This window comes from Trichosurus vulpecula, chromosome 6 (assembly GCF_011100635.1).
Source record: "Trichosurus vulpecula isolate mTriVul1 chromosome 6, mTriVul1.pri, whole genome shotgun sequence".
In the NCBI taxonomy this organism is placed as follows: domain Eukaryota; kingdom Metazoa; phylum Chordata; class Mammalia; order Diprotodontia; family Phalangeridae; genus Trichosurus; species Trichosurus vulpecula.
The window spans coordinates 216,127,777-216,146,762 of record NC_050578.1 but is presented as its reverse complement, the minus strand read 5'-3'; the positions used below and the strand labels follow the sequence as shown (position 1 = coordinate 216,146,762).

Below are 18,986 nucleotides of genomic sequence, written 5' to 3'. Positions count from 1 at the left end.
CCCAGTACACAGCCAATTAGCAAGTACACAGGGAGTCCAATAAATTCTATAGGTGCAGCTGGCCACAGTATCAGGAGGAGAGATAAGTGTTTTGCTAAGGCATGCTGCCTTTGAGCTGGAAAGATACTGTCTCAGGCAGTATTTTGAGGCTGGGGAGAGATGTGATTTTAGAACTGGATGCGATTTTGGAATTGGGGTCCAGGCACAGGCACCCAAGCAGAGGCTAAGGAGAAATGTTAGAATTAGGGTCCAAGCACAAGCACCTAAACACCCCATCAGGAGCAGGGCTTTAGGGAGGGTCTTGAGAAGGAGCTTGATGGGACTGGGATGAGGTCAGATTCCAGGAACCAAAAGAATGGGATTAAGGGTGGGAAGTAGCTGAAGGCTATGTGGTCAATAACAGATAATGTAGGGCCAGGCTAGTTTAAGGGTAACAGATTTGGGCAAAGGCACTTTGATAGGCTTAAGAGTCTGAAGTAGCTAGACAATGGAGGGTTAGGCTAGGTTAAGAGAAACCTAGCCTAGAGATTTGGGCCTAGCAATAATGAAAGGCTTATGGCCTCAGGCAAGTGCCTCATCTAGTGGAAAGATTCAAGGAGAGTTCAAGGGGGCTCCCACAGTCTAAACTCCATCAGTCCTGACCTATGTCTGGCCACTGGACTCTGGAGGAAAGAGTGAGGCTGATGACTTTGCACAGCCCTGCCTCACTTAAATCCAACTCACTTGCAAGTCAAGACATTACCCTCCTGATTTTATTGGTCCTCTTCGAGAACAAAGGATGAACAACATCTACTGACATCACCTGCTGCCTACAAATACACCCAGGTCACCCCTATACTTAAAAAAAAATCCCTTGACCCCACTATCCCCTCAAGCTATCATGCCCATCCTTTCACAACCAAATTCCTGCATCCATTGCCTATACTTGCTCTCCTCTCACTTGGTTCTTAGCCCCTTTAATCTGGTTCCCAGCCTCATCACTCAAATGAGACTGCTCATTCCAGTGTTATCATCATTCTCTTAATTGCCAAGTCTGATAGCCTCTCCTCAGCTATCATTCTTCTCCATCTTTTTGCAGTATTTAACAAGTCTGATCTCCCTCTCCTTCCTGGATTTTTGTGACATTGCTCCTCAGGCTTCATTTGGTGATTCATCATCCACATTACTGTTTCTAACTGTGGGTGTTCCCCAAAGTTCTCTCCTGTATGCTTTTCAATTCTTTCTCCTCATCATCATGGAAGGAGATGGAGAGAGAGGGAGAAATAATTAATGTTTGTTAAACTGGAGGGAAAACTAAAGATAAATGTTGTTGCTGTTGCTCAGTCATTCAATTGTGTCCAACTCTTTGCGACCCCTTGGACTATAAATAACAACAGGTCCTTCCATCCTCTATCTCCCAAAGCCTGTCCAAGTTCATGTTCATTTGCTCCCATGACACTATCTATCCACCTCATCCTCTGCTGACCCCTTTCCTTTTACCTTCAAGTTTTCCCAACATCAGGGTCTTTTCCACTGAGTCCTGTCTTCTCATTATGTGGCCCAAGTAGTTAAGCTTTAGTTTTAGTATTTGACTTTCCAATGAGCAGTCTGAGTTAGTTTCTTTAACTATTGACTGATTTGATCTCCTTGCTGTCCAAGAAACTTTCAAAACTCTTCTCCATCACCACAATTGAAAAGCAAGGATTCTATGCTCAGCTTTTCTTATAGTCCAATTCTCACAGTCATACATTGCTACTAGAAAACAATAGCTTTGACTATACAGACCTTTGTCATCAAGGTGATATCTCTGCTTTTTAGTATACCATCCAGATTTGCCTTAGCTTTCCTTCCAAGGAGCAAGTGTCTTTTAATTTCATGGCTGCAGTTGCCATCTGCAGTGATCTTTGAGCCCAAGAATACAAAATCTGACACTGCTTCCATTTTTTCTTCCTCTCTTTGTCAGGAAGTGATGGGACCAGTTGCAAATATTACAGATAAGGAAAACAAGGATCAGAGAAATTAAGTGATCTACCCAAAGTTGAAAAGCAATTAAGACAAGAGGCAAAATTTGAACCTAGATCCTACATGTTGTTTCCCCCTACAGAATATAACTTAAGAGCAAAGACTCCTTCATTTTTGTTTTTGCATCTCCAGAGCCCTGCACAGAATCTGGCACATAGAAGGGACTTAATAAAAGCTCGTTGATTGATTTATTGACTCCCTCAGTATGCTGTGTCTGAAATAGTCAATGTGGGAGATCAGTAACTGAAAGTGGACATCCCAGATGGACTAGACAGAGAGGGGACTCATACCTGGATACATATTATAGATTTTGTGCTTTAATGTTTTGAGTAATATTTCGTTTCATCCCGTAGATTAATTCTGAACTAGCCCACAGATGAAGCTTAGATGTCTATGGGCTGCTTGTCACTGGTGGCTATTGAGGAAACTACAACTTTTTAAAAAGGTTATACCACCTACGTTTCAGAGATCCTGAGATCAATAAGCCAGAGGCTCTGGTAGAGTGCCATCTCGTGGGCAGTGCAATTGTTGCATACCTCTCCAGATTTTTACTGTGTCATTAAATGCAACGCCTTCCTTTTTATAGGCTTGAGGAAGTCGTCAGGAGCCAATTTAGAATGCCTAAAGTGAAGAATGCTGCAAGGATCACAAAAATGTCACATTATCCATCTTGGAATGAGTGCTAGATTTGGAGTCGGAAGGGCCCTACACTAAGCAGCCATTCAATAAGTCAAAATCAATCCTCTGTTCCATGTACAAAGTGTGTTCTATGAGGAACACACTCCCTTACTTTCTTGAGATTTTCCATTAGTGTCAAATCCTGGTTTAGAGTTAGAGAAGTAGAATTAGTGTTAGAGTGAGTTAAGGAAGCAGAAACTTGTATTCAATTTCCTCCTGTTGCTCCCTAAGATGAGATCTCTGTCTCTGTAGGTCCGAATCATAGTCCCAGATGCATTACTCAGTGGTCTCCTTTTCTGAAGTCATTTACCTCATAGGATTTAGAGCTGGAAGTGGCCTTAGATATCATCTAAGATATCATCCAGTCCAAATCTCTGTTTTTATAGAGAAGGAAACTGAAGCTTGGAGAGGGGAAAGAAATTGACAGAAGTCAAAAGATTTGTAACTGTAAATTAAAACATAAAACTGCTGAATCTGGGAGTCAAACCCAAGTTCTTTTATTTCAAATCTACTCTTCCCCAGTCTTTCCTCTTCCTGACTTCATCATCATCTTCTACTGATTTCCAGGACCCATCTCTCTTCCTGTGACATTTAGATACCTGACTCTTGTTTTCCTCATCACCCTTTCCTCTTCTTTCAACATCAGCAACTTCAGCATCCACATTAATGGCCCATTTGGTCTTAGAGTTCCAGAACTTCATTTCATCTGCCCTTGCCTCACCAAGGATCTCATTATCCCCCTGATGAGGGTTTGGGGTGAGAGGTGCTCGACACCCCAAAGTACCGACAGGCCGGGTCCTGCCGAAAGAATTCGACTCAAGCTTTCTCAGCCAGGGGAAAAGATAAAATTTATTAAGAGTTAGCCACACAGGCCTGCCCCCAAGACATCCCACCCCTTGCGACGCCTGTAAGGAAAGCAGGCCAGACCAATCTGAGCTAGATTGGATCTGACCACCTTCATGGAGGCAAGATGGAGATTATATACACAAAGGTTGTGGGAGGGATTGAGGGGTGGTCTGGGGTGGCCAGAGGAGGGGTCTAGGGAAGGACTTAAGGAGGAGTCTAAGGAGGAGCCTGAAAGGACTGGGATCAGATCAGACTCCCGGGTGGGGGAAATAGCTGAAGGCTATATGGAAATGACAACCCATAAAGGGCTGGGGTAGCGAGCTAGGGTATAGATATTTTGATCAGGTTTAAGGATGGGAAACAGGATTAAGGGCGGGAGGTCATTGGGAAGACAAGATTAAGGGTAGGAAACAGCTGGACAATAGAGGACCGGGCAAGGTAGGCATTTGGGCTTAATGGTTATAGCCTCAGGCCAAGGCCAGGTAGAGTGGGAAGATTCAAGGAGAGTTCAAGGGTTCAAGGGGTTCCCAGAGACTGTGCCCTCATCACCCCCAAACTGCTTTACCTAGGCAAGGTGTCACACTCAAAGCTGTTTTTGTCTAACCACAGCTTCTTGTAATTTCACCTCTACACAACACATACACACACACACACACACACACACACGCACGCACGCACGCACGCACACACGCACACACACGCCTATGCTTCAGAGATTCTGAGATCAGTAAGCTGGTGGCTCCAGTAGAGTGCCATCTTGTGAGCAGTAGAATCTAATCATATTCTCAAACTCTTCTAATCCCTTAACTTGTGAGATACTTCATGCTCCTCAATCAATCTTCTGCTCTCCTTTCTCTACATTCTGTCTCTGAACTTAAAGAGTGTACCCACCACATTGGGGCATCTAGGTGGCAAAGTGGACAGAGTCCTGGGCTTGGAGTCAGGAAAACTCATTCATCTTCCTGAGTTCAAATCTGGCCTCAGACACTTACTAACTGTGTGACCCTGGGCAAGTCACTTACCCCTGTTTGCCTCAGTTTCTTTATCTGTAAAATGAGGTGGAGAAAGAAATGGCAAAGCACTCCAGTATCTCTGCCAAGAAAACCTCAAATAGGGTCAGACACAACTGAAAAATGACTTAACAGCAACAACCCACCACATTGTGCAATGAGTGCTAGATTTGGAGTCAGAAAATGTGGCTTTAACGCTCATTAATCATGTGACAATGAGCAAATAGTAACTCAATTCAATAAATGTTTCCTAAGTATCTGTGCATGGTACTCTGTCCTAGGCTCTGGGCCAAATACGAACTGTTCTGAGCCTCTGTATTCTATGAGTAATATAGGGAAAATCATATTTTCAATTTCTACTTCACAAGGTAATTGTGAGGGAACCTCTTTGTAAACTGTATCGTTAGGATATAGCATTACTATAAACATCGTCTTCGTTGTATCTTCTCGCTGATGAGAAACTGTTGCTGTTTCCCTATAGGTCACGAAATGAAGACTAAACGTTTTAACCAGCCATTCAAGGTGCCCCACCTTCCTGGCCCTACAATATAGTAGTTTAAGGTTTGCAAAAAGCTTCAACACCCACCTTCTCATTTGGCCCGGGGCACTAAGCATTGACCTTGGGGTTGGGAAGACCAGAGTTCAAATCCAGCCTCAGACACTTATTGGCTGTGTGACTCCAGCTCTGCCTCAGTTTCCTCATCTGTTAGATGGCGATCACAACAGCGGCCAAGATCAAATGAAGCAACTCTGCATTGTAAGAGGCTTTGTAAACTTAAATCATTACATGTAAGTGGATGGCTCCCAGGTCCCAGTCTCCTATACCTAGATTCCCTTCCCTGGGACAAAGCCTCTGAATTTGTAACATTTGTAACACGTGCTCTGCAAAGTCCCTTCCAGCTCTAAATTCTGCACTCCAGCGCTGAACCTCTAGGGAAGCGCGCCAAGGCCAGAGGGACGTCAATTACGTCGATACTCGATGCCAATCTACGTAGTTGACACTCTCTCCAGCAGGGATGCCAATCGATGAATCGACACTCGATGCCAATCTACGTAGTTGACACTCTCTCCAGCAGGGATGCCAATCGATGAATCGACACTCGACACTCCCTCGGTGAGGCGGCTGGGAGGTGAGTCCTGTCTCTCTGCTAGTCTTGATCCCACGTGACGGTACTTGCTCTAGCTGCCGCCCCTGCCGGCTCTGGTCTTAACGTCACTTCTGGAGCGACGACTTTCTCCCCCAAGTCTCCTCAACCCAGGGACATCGGCAAAGATGGCGACCCTTAGCGGAATTCGTGCGCTTAGCCGGGTGAGGCCGCGGAGGAGCCGACGGGCGGGTGGAGGATGGACAACGCGGAGTGAGGGTCGCTGGGGGGAGGCCGGCAGCCCGGGCGCCCCCTCCCATCCTAGGTCATCGGGGTCACGGGCTGTCCGTTTGTCTGTCCTTGCCAGGCGCTGGTGGTGCCCCCGAGCCTCGGGGCCTGGAGGGGCCTGATCACCACGGCCGCGGCCCGAGCGACCCCGCGGAGCGCGGTGAGAGGAGCCCCCTGCCAGTCCCCCGGGTTGTCACCGGGAGGGTCCTCCCGGGGTCGTATCCGAGCTTTCCTGCCCTCTTCCCCACCCCTGCCCCTGCCCCCTGCTCTGACCCCACCACCCCTTAAGCTCCGGCTCCTGAGCCCCTATCTCACCCCCACCCCCAGGTCCTTCCCGTGTAGAACCCTAGATGTAATACCATCGCACTAAGCTGCCTCTGCTTAGCCATAATCAAACCCTTCCATAGAGTGATTAATTAACTAGTTAATTGAACGTCATGAGCTGCTATAGCCAACTCTTTCAATACCTGATGGCCAAGCTTCTGGTGACCAACCTCTCCACTCTTAATTAGGCAGATTCAACCTCTGTCACCATGCAGAAGCAGATGTGAGTGCAAGCTTAATATTAGTAATCATTATTAATGAAATTTTAAAAATTCTTAATTAGTTCTTCAGAAGTCAGTCTATACCTGAATAATAATCCCTTCCACAGTAGTTCCAACAATCGGCTCTTCAGCTGCCAACACCTGCTTCGGCATCTAATGCAGGTGTAGATTTGCAGTCATCAGCATTCAAACCCTGCTTTTGAAGACTCCCTGGAATGAGAATTACCTTTTAGGGTAATCTGTTCCATTTTGCTTAGCTCTTGGAGACATTCTTTATATTGAGACAAAATATGCTTTCCTGAGACATTCCCATATTGCTCCTCCTTCTGCCCTTTAGGGCCAAGCAAAATAATCCCATTAGGTTGTGAGTTCCTCCAGGGCAGGGACTGTCTTTTGCCTCTTTGTATCCCCTGTGCTTAACACAGTCCTAGCATATAGGTGCTTAATAAATGCTTATTGACTGCCTTCTGCCCACGAAAATCTTTCAGATGCTTGAAGATAGCTATTCCTTTACTTCCTGTCTCCAGGCCAAACATCTGTGATACAGCAGCATTTTCCTCCTTTTTGGTGGACATATCACTCATTTTGAACTTAGAGTTCATTAACTACTTCTCCTCCTTCCAGGTTTTTCTCATAGGAACTATATCTCTTCATTCTGTATTTATGTAGTTCTGATTTTTTTAACCCAAATGTAGTGCTTTACATCTATCCCTCTTGAATTTTGTCTTGCTAGATTCAACCCATCATTCTGGCCTATCAAGTTATTTTTGGATACTGGTGTGTCATCCCTCTGAGCTTTGTTTCATCTGCAGTTTTAATAAGCATTCCTTCTACATTATCACTCAAGTAATTGGCCAAAAAATAGGGTTCTTTCTTCATAATATCTCCATGCATGTGGGTAGTGCAAGTATACGTCCTTGTCTCCCTCCTCATTCTTTTCTTCTCTTCAATAAATAACTTTTCCATCTTTACTTTTAATTTGGAATAAGGAGCCCTTCATCGAAGGATTTTGAACAGAGTAGAAACAGATTTGTTTGTAAGGAAATAGCCTGGCGTAATGTCAAGGATAATTTGGGGTTGGGGTGCCCAGGAGACAGTAGGTCCAGGGGTGGTAAAGAAAGCCTAGCTGTGTAGTGATGGAAAAAATAGAGGAGGGAATGGATATAAGAGATGTTTTGAAGGTAGAATTGATTAGACTCGGCAACAGGGTATGAGACATGAGGGAAAGGGAAGAGTAGAAGTAACACCAGCTTTGGAGACTGAATAAATGATGGTGCCACTGAAAGAAATAATGAAGCCAGAAGGTAGCTTCAGTTAGCAAGCATTGTGAGGTACTGTGCTAAATTTAGGTGGATTGGAAGACTGACTCAGAATCAGAGGACCTAGATTCAGGGCCTTCTTCTGAAGCCTACTATGTATATGATGTTGGGCAAGTCATGTAATCCCCCTGTCCTCAGTTTCTTCATCTGTAGATGAGGGGTTAAACCGGATGGTCTCTAGAATCCTTTCCAGCTTTGAATCTAGGATCTTTTAATTCTAGCATTGGCTTAATTTGGAACCTGTTGAGTTTGAGGTTCTGGTGGGATCTCCAGGTGGAGATGCCCTCAGGCATTTAGAGATACAGGATTGGAGCTCAGAAGTAAAATCAAGACCTGAGATAGACTTGGGAGTCATCTGCATAGCAGGAGTGTAGCAGGAGTAGTTGAAGCCGTAGGACTGAGATTGGCAAGGGAGAGTGAAGAGAGGGAAAAGATCAAGAAATTTGGATAGAAAACAACATTAAGAAGTTTGGGGAGGTTCAGTCGGCTCCAGGCAGCGGCAGCAAAGGAGCGACGCTCTCCTCCTATGGCCCTCATTTCCTGCCTTACCCTCCCTCCCTTGCTCGCTCACTCCTTTCCGGAACCATGGCCTCTGGGGTGGCTGTCTTGGATAGGGTGATCAAAGTGTTCAACGACATGAAGGTTTGCAAGTCCTCGACCCCCAAGGAGGTAAAGAAACGTAAGAAGGCCGTGTTATTCTGCCTGATCGAGGACAAGAAGAACATCGTGCTGGAAGAGGGCAAGGAGATCCTTGTGGGTGATGTGGGGCAAACTGTGGATGACCCCTACACCACCTTTGTCAAGATGCTGCTGGACAAGGGTGTTCATCTTCTGGACCCCTGAGTGTGCCTCCCTCAAGAGCAAAATGATCTATGTGAGCTCCAAGGATGCCACCAAGAAAAAACTGACAGGAATCAAACGTGAATTACAAGCTAACTGTTATGAGGAAGTGAAGGACCGCTGTACCCTGGCCGAGAAACTGGGGGGCAATGCCGTGATTTCCCTGGAGGGGAAGCCCTTGTGAGTCTCCCACCTCCCCCACACAGCCAGCTCCCCTCCCCACCTCCCCCAGTTACTCATGTGGCCAGTAAAAGGAAAAAAGAAAAGAAGTTTGGGGAAAGAAGAACCGGCCAAAGAGAAGAAATGGTTAGAGCAATAAGCATGAATCGGTGTGACTGGTTCCCCAGCACTGCCAGGAGCACAGTGCCAGCCAGCTGCTCATCTGTCAGCTGTCGTAGGCAACCGCAGAAAGAGGTGTGCCGGGATCCCATAACAGTGAGCGCCGGGATAGCATGACCTGGGGGTGCCGGCGCTGAACATAGAATCAGGAAGCTTGGCTTCCATCCCTTGCACTGGTTGCTTCAGCTCAGTTCTCCGAGCCCAGTTTCCTTATCCATAAGACAGGGACAGTGAGAGGCAACGGGACTTAGTGATGGAGTTAAGAGTTAAGTTGTGGCCTTTGGGTTAAGACCAAATGCCACTGGCCGAGTTGTCCTGGGTGACACCGGGTGGCCAGGCAGTTGCTTCAGTGGTGTTTAGCAGAGGCAGTGCCCTCTAAACCTTTTCCACAAAGAAACAACTTCCAGAGTTCTTTCAGGGCTTAGATGAAACAGTAGCTGTAAAGGGCTTGGCAGACTTTGGAGCATTATCTAAATGTCAGCTGTCGTCTCTGTATCCCAGGGACTTGGGGGCCCCTGTAGTAGGAAGAGTGGGCACTGGGTTGGGAGTCAGGGGCCCCAGATTTGAAAACCCCTGGTACAGGGTGGTTTGCCTCTCACTGCCTTTAGGAGCTGGTGGAAATCACCGAACCTCTCCTGATCCGTTTCCTCACCCACAAGATGGGAATAACAAAGGCTTTATATTCTTATGACTTGAGACATTAGATCATCGCAAAGATATGAGGAGCCCTTTCCTGTTTAGTGTCTAGTAGCCAAACTGAAGTTAACCGGAAAGCTCTGCAGACCTGTCTTGTAAGAAATGGTTGAAAACGAGGAGCAGGCTGTTGATTGTAAAGGAGGAAGAAGGGGTGATTGGGAGGGAAGATTAAAGGATGGAGTCACTATAAACACCGTGAGACAGGAATGGTTTTGTTTGCATTTTTATTTTTAAGAAAAGACCCCGGATCGTTTAAATCCTAGGAAAAAAGTTCTTGGTGCATTATTTGCTACGTGACCATAGAGAAGTGCCCGGAGGGGACACGTGCTTCCGGTAGGGCTTGGCCCTAGTTATTGTTCAGTCTTTTCAGTCATGTCAGACTTTTCATGACCCTTTGGGGGTCTTCTTGGCCGAGATACTAGAGTGGCTTAATATTTCCTTCTCTAGTTCATTTTACAGATGAGGAAATTGTGGCAAACAAGGTTAAGTAACTTGCCCAGGGTCACGCAGCTAGTAAGTGATAACCCGGGGAAGCGAGCCTGTTTTATTCCAGGCTGGCTCTTTACCCACTGCACCACCTGACTGCCCCAGGGCTTGGCCTCCGAGGTCATCTTCCAGCTGCAGCTCACTATCCCATCATTTGTCCTAATTCTTGGGCCTGTGACTGTACAGATCCATACCTCTTGCTTCACTCTCTCTGTTACCAATGATTCCTATGTCACTGAGCCCAGCCTTGGTCAGTTCTCCCAGGAGCCATTATTTTCTCCCATCCATCTCCCTCCCAGGTGGATGATGTGAAGGTGGAGGGTGCATTCCCCGTCACCATGCTGCCTGGTGACGGTGTGGGGCCTGAGCTCATGCATGCTGTCAAAGAAGTCTTCAAGGTGAGAATGGGGTGAGAAGGAAGGGTTGGGTACAGATTCAGAGGGGCTGGAGGGACTGCCCACCGATCCCTCTCACCTCTGGGCCTGCAGGCGGCCAATGTCCCTGTGGAGTTTCAGGAGCATCACCTGAGTGAGGTGCAGAACATGGCCTCAGAAGAGAAATTGGAGCAGGTGCTGAGCTCCATGAAGGAAAACAAGGTTGCTATCATTGGTGAGTCCTTTTCTTCTGTCTCCTACTCTCCATAAACAAGTATCATTTCACATCTGTGCCTGCTCCTCCAACCACCATTGCTGCACTTGACTCCTGCCCTCAGCCCTTTCCCATGGGAGCCCCGCGGCTTAGAGGAGTTATTTCAGGCTGTGTCTTAATGAGGGCCTTCCGTTACTTGGGCCCCTAGAGCTTAGGACCAGAACCTATGACTATTTCATAGAATTTCATGTTTATTAAGTCCCGCCTGCCCAGTGCAGGATGATGGGACATTAACTAGCTTTCTCTTGTGAATTCTCATGTGGAGGGATGGGTGGACACATGATTCTGACAGAGGTTGGGGGTGATCTTAGGATGCCAGATAGAGGGCTTTCCCCCCAAGAGAACAGACCTGTGCCTGGGCCCCTCACTGACCCTTACTCTGGATGTACTCTCACAGGAAAAATTCACACCCCAATGGACACAGAGTACAAGGGGGACTTGGCCTCTTATGACATGCGGCTCAGGTATGAGGTAACAGGACCTGGGGACGTGGGCACCGTGACACTGTATGATGCTACTTCCCCCCATCTCCTGCCAGGCGTAAGCTGGACCTGTTTGCCAACGTTGTCCATGTCAAGAGCCTCCCGGGGTACAAAACTCGACACAACAACCTGGACTTGGTGATCATCCGGGAGCAGACTGAGGGAGAATACAGCTCCCTGGAGCACGAGGTAGAGTATGAGCCCCTGTCTGCTCCTGCGGTGGGGGGAGAGGGACACCAGATGCCTTGTCCCCATCGCGCCTGGCATTAGCCTAAGTCTGCTCCTTCCATCCATGCAGAGTGCCAGGGGTGTGATTGAATGTTTGAAGATTGTCACTCGTGCCAAGTCCCAGCGAATCGCCAAGTTCGCTTTTGACTATGCCACGAAGAAGGGTCGAGGGAAGGTCACGGCTGTGCACAAGGCCAACATTATGTGAGAGGCACAGGGTTGGGGCAGAAGGGGAGGGGCGGGATTAGGCCTCAGGGTCATGGGAAGGTCATGTGGGTAGCTGAGCCTGGTGAGCTGCTGACCTCAGTCCCTGGCCACCTCTGTAGGAAGCTGGGCGATGGCCTCTTTCTGCAGTGCTGTGAGGAGGTGGCTGAGCTGTACCCCAAGATCAAGTTTGAGACCATGATCATAGACAACTGTTGTATGCAGGTATGGTGGCCCCAGCCTTCCCTGCCTTCCCATCTTCTTGATCTCATTCCCTCTCCCCTTTGCCACTCCAGCCATCCACCATCTCTTACTTCTCTTCCTCCTCCCTTCCTCTCCACCCCAGCTGGTGCAGAATCCATACCAATTTGATGTGCTTGTGATGCCCAATCTCTATGGAAACATCATTGACAACCTGGCAGCAGGTCTGGTGGGAGGTGCAGGTGTGGTTCCTGGTGAGAGCTACAGTGCTGAATATGCCGTTTTTGAAACAGTGAGTAAGACCTCTGGGGCCCCCTTTCCTTACCACTGACCACAAGCACCAGAGAATCCTTTGAACTTGGCCTTCACCCCCACAGGGCGCAAGGCACCCGTTTGCCCAGGCTGTAGGCAGGAACATTGCCAACCCAACCGCCATGCTGCTGTCTGCCAGCAATATGCTGAGGCACCTCAAGTACGGCAGTGGGTGTGGGGCCCCAGGGCTGGGTGTGGGTGTGGGGGGTGTTAGACTGACTGCTAACTGGGTGGGGAGTGGGGTTGGGAGGCTGGTTCTGCCCTCACTCATTTGGCCCTTTCCTCCTGCAACAGCTTGGAATATCACTCCAACATGATTGCTGAGGCTGTGAAGAAGGTGATCAAAGTCGGCAAAGTAAGTGTGGATGGGCTGTTCCAGCCAGCCATTACCCCTTCTGCCCAAAAAAAGGGCTTCAGTGGGGCCAGGACTGCTCTCCTGGCCCCATAGCTCCGGGCTTCTCACCCACCCCCACTGCACCTTCTCCTCAGCACCTCGCCTCCCTTCCCCCTCATCACCTTCTGCTCCTGCTCTGACTGTTCCTTGTTCCCATGTCTCCCATCTCTTCTTGCTTCACCCCACCTGAAGTGGGCTCTGAGGATCATGTGAAATGAGTCACCTTCAAGAGGCTCCTAATGCCAACTCTTCTCTCTCTGGACCATCCCTTACCGCCTTCCATCTCTTCTTGGCACTTCATCTCTCTTCCCCAGCCTTCCATCCATCCATCTCCTCTTGGCCTTTCCTCTGGTTCCTCCCCCAGCCCTCCATCATCATTCTCCCTTCTCTTGCCCACCCTCCCCACTCAGTAGCCATCTTCTTCCTTCTTGTTCCTGGTGGCTTTGTCACTGGCTGTAGGTTCGGACTCGGGACATGGGCGGCTACAGCACCACATCTGACTTCATCAAGTCTGTCATCAGCCACCTGCACCCCTCTCATGGGGGCTAGAACCTTCCCATTTCCGTATCTTTTCTTTGAATAGAGCCCCCCCACAACTCACCCTGATCCCATTTCCATAAAATGGACCACGTGGAGGAACCTGCCTCTGCCCCCATTCCATTCCGCTGGAGATCTCTTTTATCCGTAGCTGTTTGCTTTTGTCCCAATAAAAACATGGACCAGAGCTCCCCACAACTCCTCAACCCAATCCTGCTTCCATAAAATCGACCACGTGGAGGAGCCTACCTGTGCCGCCCTTCCATTCCATGGGACAAGATCTTATCTACAGCTGTTTGTGCTTCTGTTTCAATAAAAACATGGACCAGTCAAGGATCTTTGTGCTAACCTGGCCCCAATAGCTTCTGTGGGAGTATGGGGGAGGTAGCCTATTGCATTAATTGGGGTAAGAATACTAGGGCCTGGGTTAAATTATTACCCCCCTTTTCCCTCACAGGTTCGTACCCCGGACATGGGCGGCTATGCCACCTGCCGGGACCTCACCCAGGCCATCATTAGTAGTCTGCCTAACCCACAAGCTTCCAGACAAATCTGGGAGAAGAAATAAATTAAGCCAAGCCAAAACCATTCTGTGAGTTTGTGTCTTTATTGGGTTGAGGGGAGGAAGTCTGAGCCCTGGGCTCTGCACCAATCAATCCTAGTCCTCCCCAGAGCTCTTCTGGGCCTTTTTCTTCTTTTTCTTGGCTGGAGCTGGTGAGTCTGCTACCCCATCCTCTTCTGAGCATAGTGAGAGTTTTTTCTTTTTCTTGGGCTTGGGGGGTGTGGACAACTCCTCAGGGGCTTCTTCTGTCTCCTCCACCTGGCGTTTTCTTTTCTTTTTTGGTTTTTCTTCCCCGTTCTCAGTTTCCTAGGAACACAAGAAGCTAAATGTGGCGACAGGTCTAAAGCCCACTGACCTGCAGTCAAGTCCAAGAACCTAAATGTTCAGACACACACTGACCTGTCCGTTTTCAGGAATGCTATTTTCTTCAGCTGCCTCTTCAGCTGCCAAAGCCTCTAGGCGCTTCTTCTCTTTCTTCAGCCGTTTCTTTTCCTTCTTGGCCTGCTTCCTCCTAATCTCTGCAACCACTTCCCCTGCCTGGTCAGAAAAGGAGTATTGTCAGCTCCCACAAGCCCCCAGCACTAAGCATAATAAACTTGCATGTTGGATCAGGCTCATTAAATCAGATTTTGCCTCCATTTTGGAGTCAGGGTAAGGACGCTCATCACCTCCAACAGGTCTAAATAAAGCTTATGTCCTCCCTCCCCCACTTTAGTACCAGAAGGTTTCTTAGACTGACCTCATTCACTGCCTCCTTCATGACATCCAGATTCTTGCGGGGCGGGTCCCCAGTCTCATAGAAGGACAGGCGTTCCTCCACCTGTTCCCGTAGCTTCTGTCCAAATATGTTTGTGGGGACCTCTGAGAACAGATTGTTAGGACACTGTTGGGACGGGGTTCTGTAGCCCTTCCTGAGGACACTGGTGACCTCCCAACCCCCAGCTTCACTCAGACTATTGATTCAACACTCACAAAGTGAACTGCTGTTGACGAAAAATTTTCCCATCATTGCAGAAGCCACTTGGGATCATTTTTCCTGATTCCCCTACTCCCACTCCCCCTCAGCCCTGAGTCCTGTACCAGAAAAGCAGTCGATCCGGGATGCAATGCTGCATTTGTTTGCCAGGTAGCGGGAGATTCTGCCTTTATTCTTGGCGGCCGCACGGCCAATGAAGGTTGAATGGAATATGAGTCCATATTTGGGGGTATTTCCCCGAGTCTTCAGGGCTCTATGGAAGTGTATAGGGTTAGCTTCCCAGGGATACAATTCAGGGTCAGACTCCCAAACCCCCCAGGACCCTTTTACTAAAAGTCTCTCCCACTTCAAATCCAAAACTGATTCCCCAGCTCAACCCCAGCCCAGAACTCCCATAGGGGTCAGGAGTCAGATGTCGCTGACCTGGAGGCTGCATCCCCTGGCTGGGGCCATGGGGGTCACTCAGAGGCTAGGGCTGACCCATCACAACCAAGGCAAAGCCTTCGGGTCAGGGTGCCCCAGCGCTGCCATCACAGTGACACACCCCTTAGCAGCTGGCACCAGAGTGTCAGTACCTGAACATTGGTACCTGAACAGTGCCTTCTCAGCCCCCAAGATCTGCACTGTGGATGCTGGGTACTTGGCCAGATTGGTAAGGCTCCCAGCATGGGAGATGAGTCGTGCACCAACCTGGGAGAAAACAAGAAAAGGTTGTGGGCAAGGGCATCCACTCCTGACCCAACCAAACCCACTCTAACTCCAAGGAGAAAACAGTCGGCTGGGAGGAGTTACGGAAGTGGCAGTAGCTGTAAAGCAATAGTCCCCCCCCAACACACACCCCAATGACTGACCGCCTCCCCGATGAGGGCTGACAGGCTGGGGGCCACCTGGAACATCTTGGAGCTCAGGTATTTGTTCAAACTCTGACGATACTCAGATAAAGATACCACTCGACTTGAAAAACTTTCAATGTTGATCAGATCAATGGGAGAGATGTCCATGCCTAGGAGAAACAGGGAGAGGCAAGTCAGTGCTAAGAACAGAATATCCTCTTCTGACCCACAAAGACCTCAGGCAGAACCACTGACCCATGGAAGACCGAGATGCATCCAGGATGGCCCTCGCCTTGGCCTCATCCATGGTCAGCTCCTGTAGAGCTTCTAGTTTCTCCTCATTCAGTTCTTTGCGATTGCCAATGAGCCGGGCCAGGCGACAATATGTGGCATTGTCATTAACAATCTTTACCAGCTCAGGAAAGTGATAACCATACCACTCCCTGAAAAAAAAGAAGTGATCTTAAGCAGAAAGAAAAGGTGGTGGTCCAGTGAAGAAAACCACACCTTACCGACTGCACTGCCTGTCCCCGCGGCCCCAAAGCCAAACCTCTGGATTCCCAAGTTTTTACTGTCTCCCCTTTCACAATACAGCTAGGGCACAGGCAGGCTCCTGGCTGAGGTGTATAAGAGGAAAATCTCTCTGCCTCCTTTTTCTATACAGTCTGTGCAAAGAAAAAACACAGCCTGTGGTAAGCGATAGGAGGTGGGAGGGCTGGGACAGCCTAAAATCCAGCCCCTGCTTAAGCATCTGCCCCACCAACCCTGGAGCTAACCTGACCCGCATAGAGAAAGTGTTAATGTCTTTGTCCAGCTGGTCAAGAAGGCTGATGGACTGGATGATCATGTTGTCCACCCTGTTCACGTTGAATTTGACCTTGGCCCGAGAGTAGCTGTGTCCCAATCCCAGCTGGGCTTTAGAAGCTGAAACCTCAGTCAAACCTTTCACAAGAGAGTGAAAGTGCAGACGAACTCCTGGGAGAAGACAGGGAGAATGAGAAACAACCAAGAAGCAGAGCCCTTTCAATGTCCTTCAGAGCACAGGACCTGAATGGGATCTGGTACCCAATCTACTACCACGATACGAAGGCTTCCACGTAGCTCACCAGGAATCTTACCTCTGAGAATTTCAGCAACTACGCCCCCTGTCTGGCAGGGATAGCCTAACTCCTCTTGGATAGCAGCCCCAATCTTAGGGTCCCCAACGCCAAGCAAAGCTTTCTTCTTCTTAGCTGGCATGTTGGTTTCCAAGAAAAGTCGAAGGTCCTCATGGACAATACCTGTGGATAAGTGCATAGGTTACTTTTTCAAATTAAAAGGACATGTGACAGACAAAAAAATAACCACAGGGAGAAGAAAGAACCACTTACCTTCAGATACTGCATTAGCATTCTCTAAAGCACTGTGGGCAGACTTAAATGGGGAAAAGGCCACAAGACGGACGATACTGTGAAACTTTCCTATGTTCAGCACACACTGCTCCACCTGTGGAGGAAAAGCGTGTCTAGGAACATTACAGCTAGGTGGGGTGTAAATAATAGGCTAAATCCCCCATTTTCAGGGAAAGGCAGATACTAAATGCCCCTTCGTTAACAGGAGCTCTAGGACTGCTGTCTCATTTTCCACGCTACTTGCTTCCCCTTCCAGCCCCAAAAAGTGAAACAAAGAGTAGGCGACCTAAGGATCTAAGAGAGAAGGCAGGAGCACTTGGCCTTCCCTAGAGCTTCTTTTCTGCACCACCCCCAACCCTCCCTCTGGGACCCGGGACAGACCCCGTACTCAGAGACTATGTGACATCACTCTGCTCAGGGGATTGACAGATTTTAAGGCTCATCATAGCTCGGGGGCTGCTGCCCGGGGGGAGGGGAGGTACAAGAAGGGGGACCCCGGCCTGCCCCTGCCTTTGTTGCAGGGCTCACCTGGGGCAGCAGCAAGCTAATCTCCTCCACCTCCTTCAGCGCCAGCAGCGAGTAGCCTGCAGCGTGCTCAAAGAGCACGTGCAGCAGCACCTACGAGGGATCCGGGGAGAAATAGGGTTCACGAAGCCGACCCGCTTCTGGCCTCGGGTTCACCCAAGCACGTGGCTCACCTCCCTGCCTAGCTCCACGTGTCCGCGCTCAAGCTCCCGAAGGCAGATCCCAGAAGCCCCTCCAGGAGGTCTCAGGACCCGATCCCCCGCGAGGGCTGCGCTGCCCCCCTGCCCGGGGGGGACCGTACAGACGGGGCCCATAGGAGGGCGGCCCAAGGTTCAGCAGTCCCTTTGCCTCTGCCGGGCCACTCCCCTCCTCCCGCCGGCGAGCTTCAGCAAGGCCCTAGCTCCACCGGCCGCATACGCTCTCCCCACCCCCAGCTTCACGGCATGGCGACCCCCGACCCCTGGCCCACGGCCCGCAGCCTACTCACCATGGCGGCAGCCTGGAGCCCCAATCGCAATGCGGGCCTCCCGCCGGACACGCAGGAATCCTACTGTCGCTAGTCCCGCCTCCTCCGGGTAGAAGCCTCCACTCAGAATCCGAGGAAGGTACCATCGCCTAAGGAGACCAATGGGGAGACTGAAGAAAATGGTCTCGCCCGGAAGTAAGGAGGGGCCAGCAGCGCCACCGAGGCTTCCGCGTGCGAGCTGCTTCCCGCCTTTCCAGCGGCGCTGATGGGAACGGGGCGGGGCTTCCGGGGACCACCGGCTCCTGCGGGGAGCGCAGCCAAGGTCTAATATGTATTAGAAAATGAGATCATTGATGGGTCTCTGAGCCACTTCCACCTATGAGAGAGGTCGACACCCATGCACTCAGGGCCAACCGTAGAGATCCTTTGCCGCGGAAAGGAGGAAGTGAGGGAGGGTGGAATCTACCCAGTATTCGGGGGAACCTGAATCCAGTTCTCGCGATAACCTGTTGGTGCACTTGGCGCGCGCAGACCGCTCCTACTTTCTCCCTCGCGCCCCTCACGGTTAACCGGCCTGCTTCCGTTTCCGCTTGTACATTTCGTCCTGCCTCCTTCCGAAGGTCACCGCATGGCCGGGCTTCTTGAGAAAGCGTTCCCCCATGACTCCCTGCCCACTACCGTTGTCCGAAGACTGTTAAAATGCCGGGTCTTGTCTCAGGGAGAAGCTTGGGAGGCCGTAGAAAGCACAGCGCCGTTTCCCTAGAGCGGTCCGGCCCTAGTCCGTCCTTGTCTGCAGTCCCAGGCCCAGCTCAGTGAGCCGGCGCTCGGAGTCCGCGGGAGACGTGGCGTCAGGCCCGGCCCCCGCCCGCAGAGCGCCAGCCGGACGGGCCGTGTACACTTGGTTTTCCCCAGGCTAGGCTGACCCAGCAATAAGCATTTATTGAGCGTCTACTGTGCCAGGCCAGGTGATGCTCAAAGACTAGATCGAAACAGCCCCTGCTTTCAAGAAACTCAACTAAATAAAAAGCAGTGTATTTATGTCTGATGGTAGCCAAGTAGGGCGGAGAGGGCGGGCTAGGGGGACTAGGAACCCC

The 18,986-nt window shown here is 49.8% G+C and overlaps 2 protein-coding genes, 4 non-coding genes and 1 pseudogene across 7 annotated transcripts; 2 read left to right on the top strand and 5 right to left on the bottom strand.

Annotated features, from left to right (window-relative positions):
- The first annotated feature begins 5,736 nt into the window (after positions 1–5,736).
- On the top strand, positions 5,737–13,727 carry IDH3B (isocitrate dehydrogenase (NAD(+)) 3 non-catalytic subunit beta). Of its 2 annotated transcripts, none has more exons than XM_036762959.1 (12): positions 5,737–5,844; positions 5,988–6,068; positions 10,433–10,531; positions 10,622–10,742; positions 11,179–11,245; positions 11,320–11,452; positions 11,562–11,695; positions 11,818–11,920; positions 12,042–12,188; positions 12,274–12,368; positions 12,503–12,563; positions 13,597–13,727. In XM_036762959.1, exons 1-12 carry the CDS (start codon positions 5,809–5,811, stop codon positions 13,705–13,707), a joined length of 1,188 nt encoding a protein of 395 aa, XP_036618854.1. In that variant the 5' UTR covers positions 5,737–5,808; the 3' UTR covers positions 13,708–13,727. The 2 variants fall into 2 exon arrangements, with proteins under 2 accessions (XP_036618854.1, XP_036618855.1); XM_036762960.1 differs by lacking the exon at positions 13,597–13,727 and adding an exon at positions 13,062–13,487.
- LOC118853076 lies at positions 6,664–8,796 on the top strand (annotated as a pseudogene).
- Positions 13,728–17,981, bottom strand: NOP56 (NOP56 ribonucleoprotein). The gene is made up of 12 exons (XM_036762958.1): positions 17,914–17,981; positions 17,430–17,519; positions 16,881–16,995; positions 16,629–16,790; positions 16,287–16,485; positions 15,766–15,953; positions 15,529–15,680; positions 15,267–15,367; positions 14,782–14,930; positions 14,441–14,562; positions 14,101–14,238; positions 13,728–14,007 (listed from the first exon to the last, which is right to left on the bottom strand). The coding sequence occupies exons 1-12, from the start codon at positions 17,914–17,916 to the stop codon at positions 13,798–13,800; spliced, it is 1,629 nt and encodes a 542-aa protein (XP_036618853.1). The 5' UTR covers positions 17,917–17,981; the 3' UTR covers positions 13,728–13,797.
- Positions 14,307–14,374, bottom strand: LOC118855571. The gene has a single exon (XR_005010747.1). It is a non-coding gene; the product is annotated as a small nucleolar RNA SNORD57 (small nucleolar RNA).
- On the bottom strand, positions 14,646–14,715 carry LOC118855572. The gene has a single exon (XR_005010748.1). It is a non-coding gene; the product is annotated as a small nucleolar RNA SNORD56 (small nucleolar RNA).
- LOC118855590 lies at positions 15,134–15,218 on the bottom strand. Its single transcript, XR_005010764.1, has one exon. It is a non-coding gene; the product is annotated as a small nucleolar RNA SNORD86 (small nucleolar RNA).
- LOC118855580 lies at positions 16,080–16,219 on the bottom strand. Its single transcript, XR_005010755.1, has one exon. It is a non-coding gene; the product is annotated as a small nucleolar RNA SNORA51 (small nucleolar RNA).
- Positions 17,982–18,986: the final 1,005 nt, after the last annotated feature.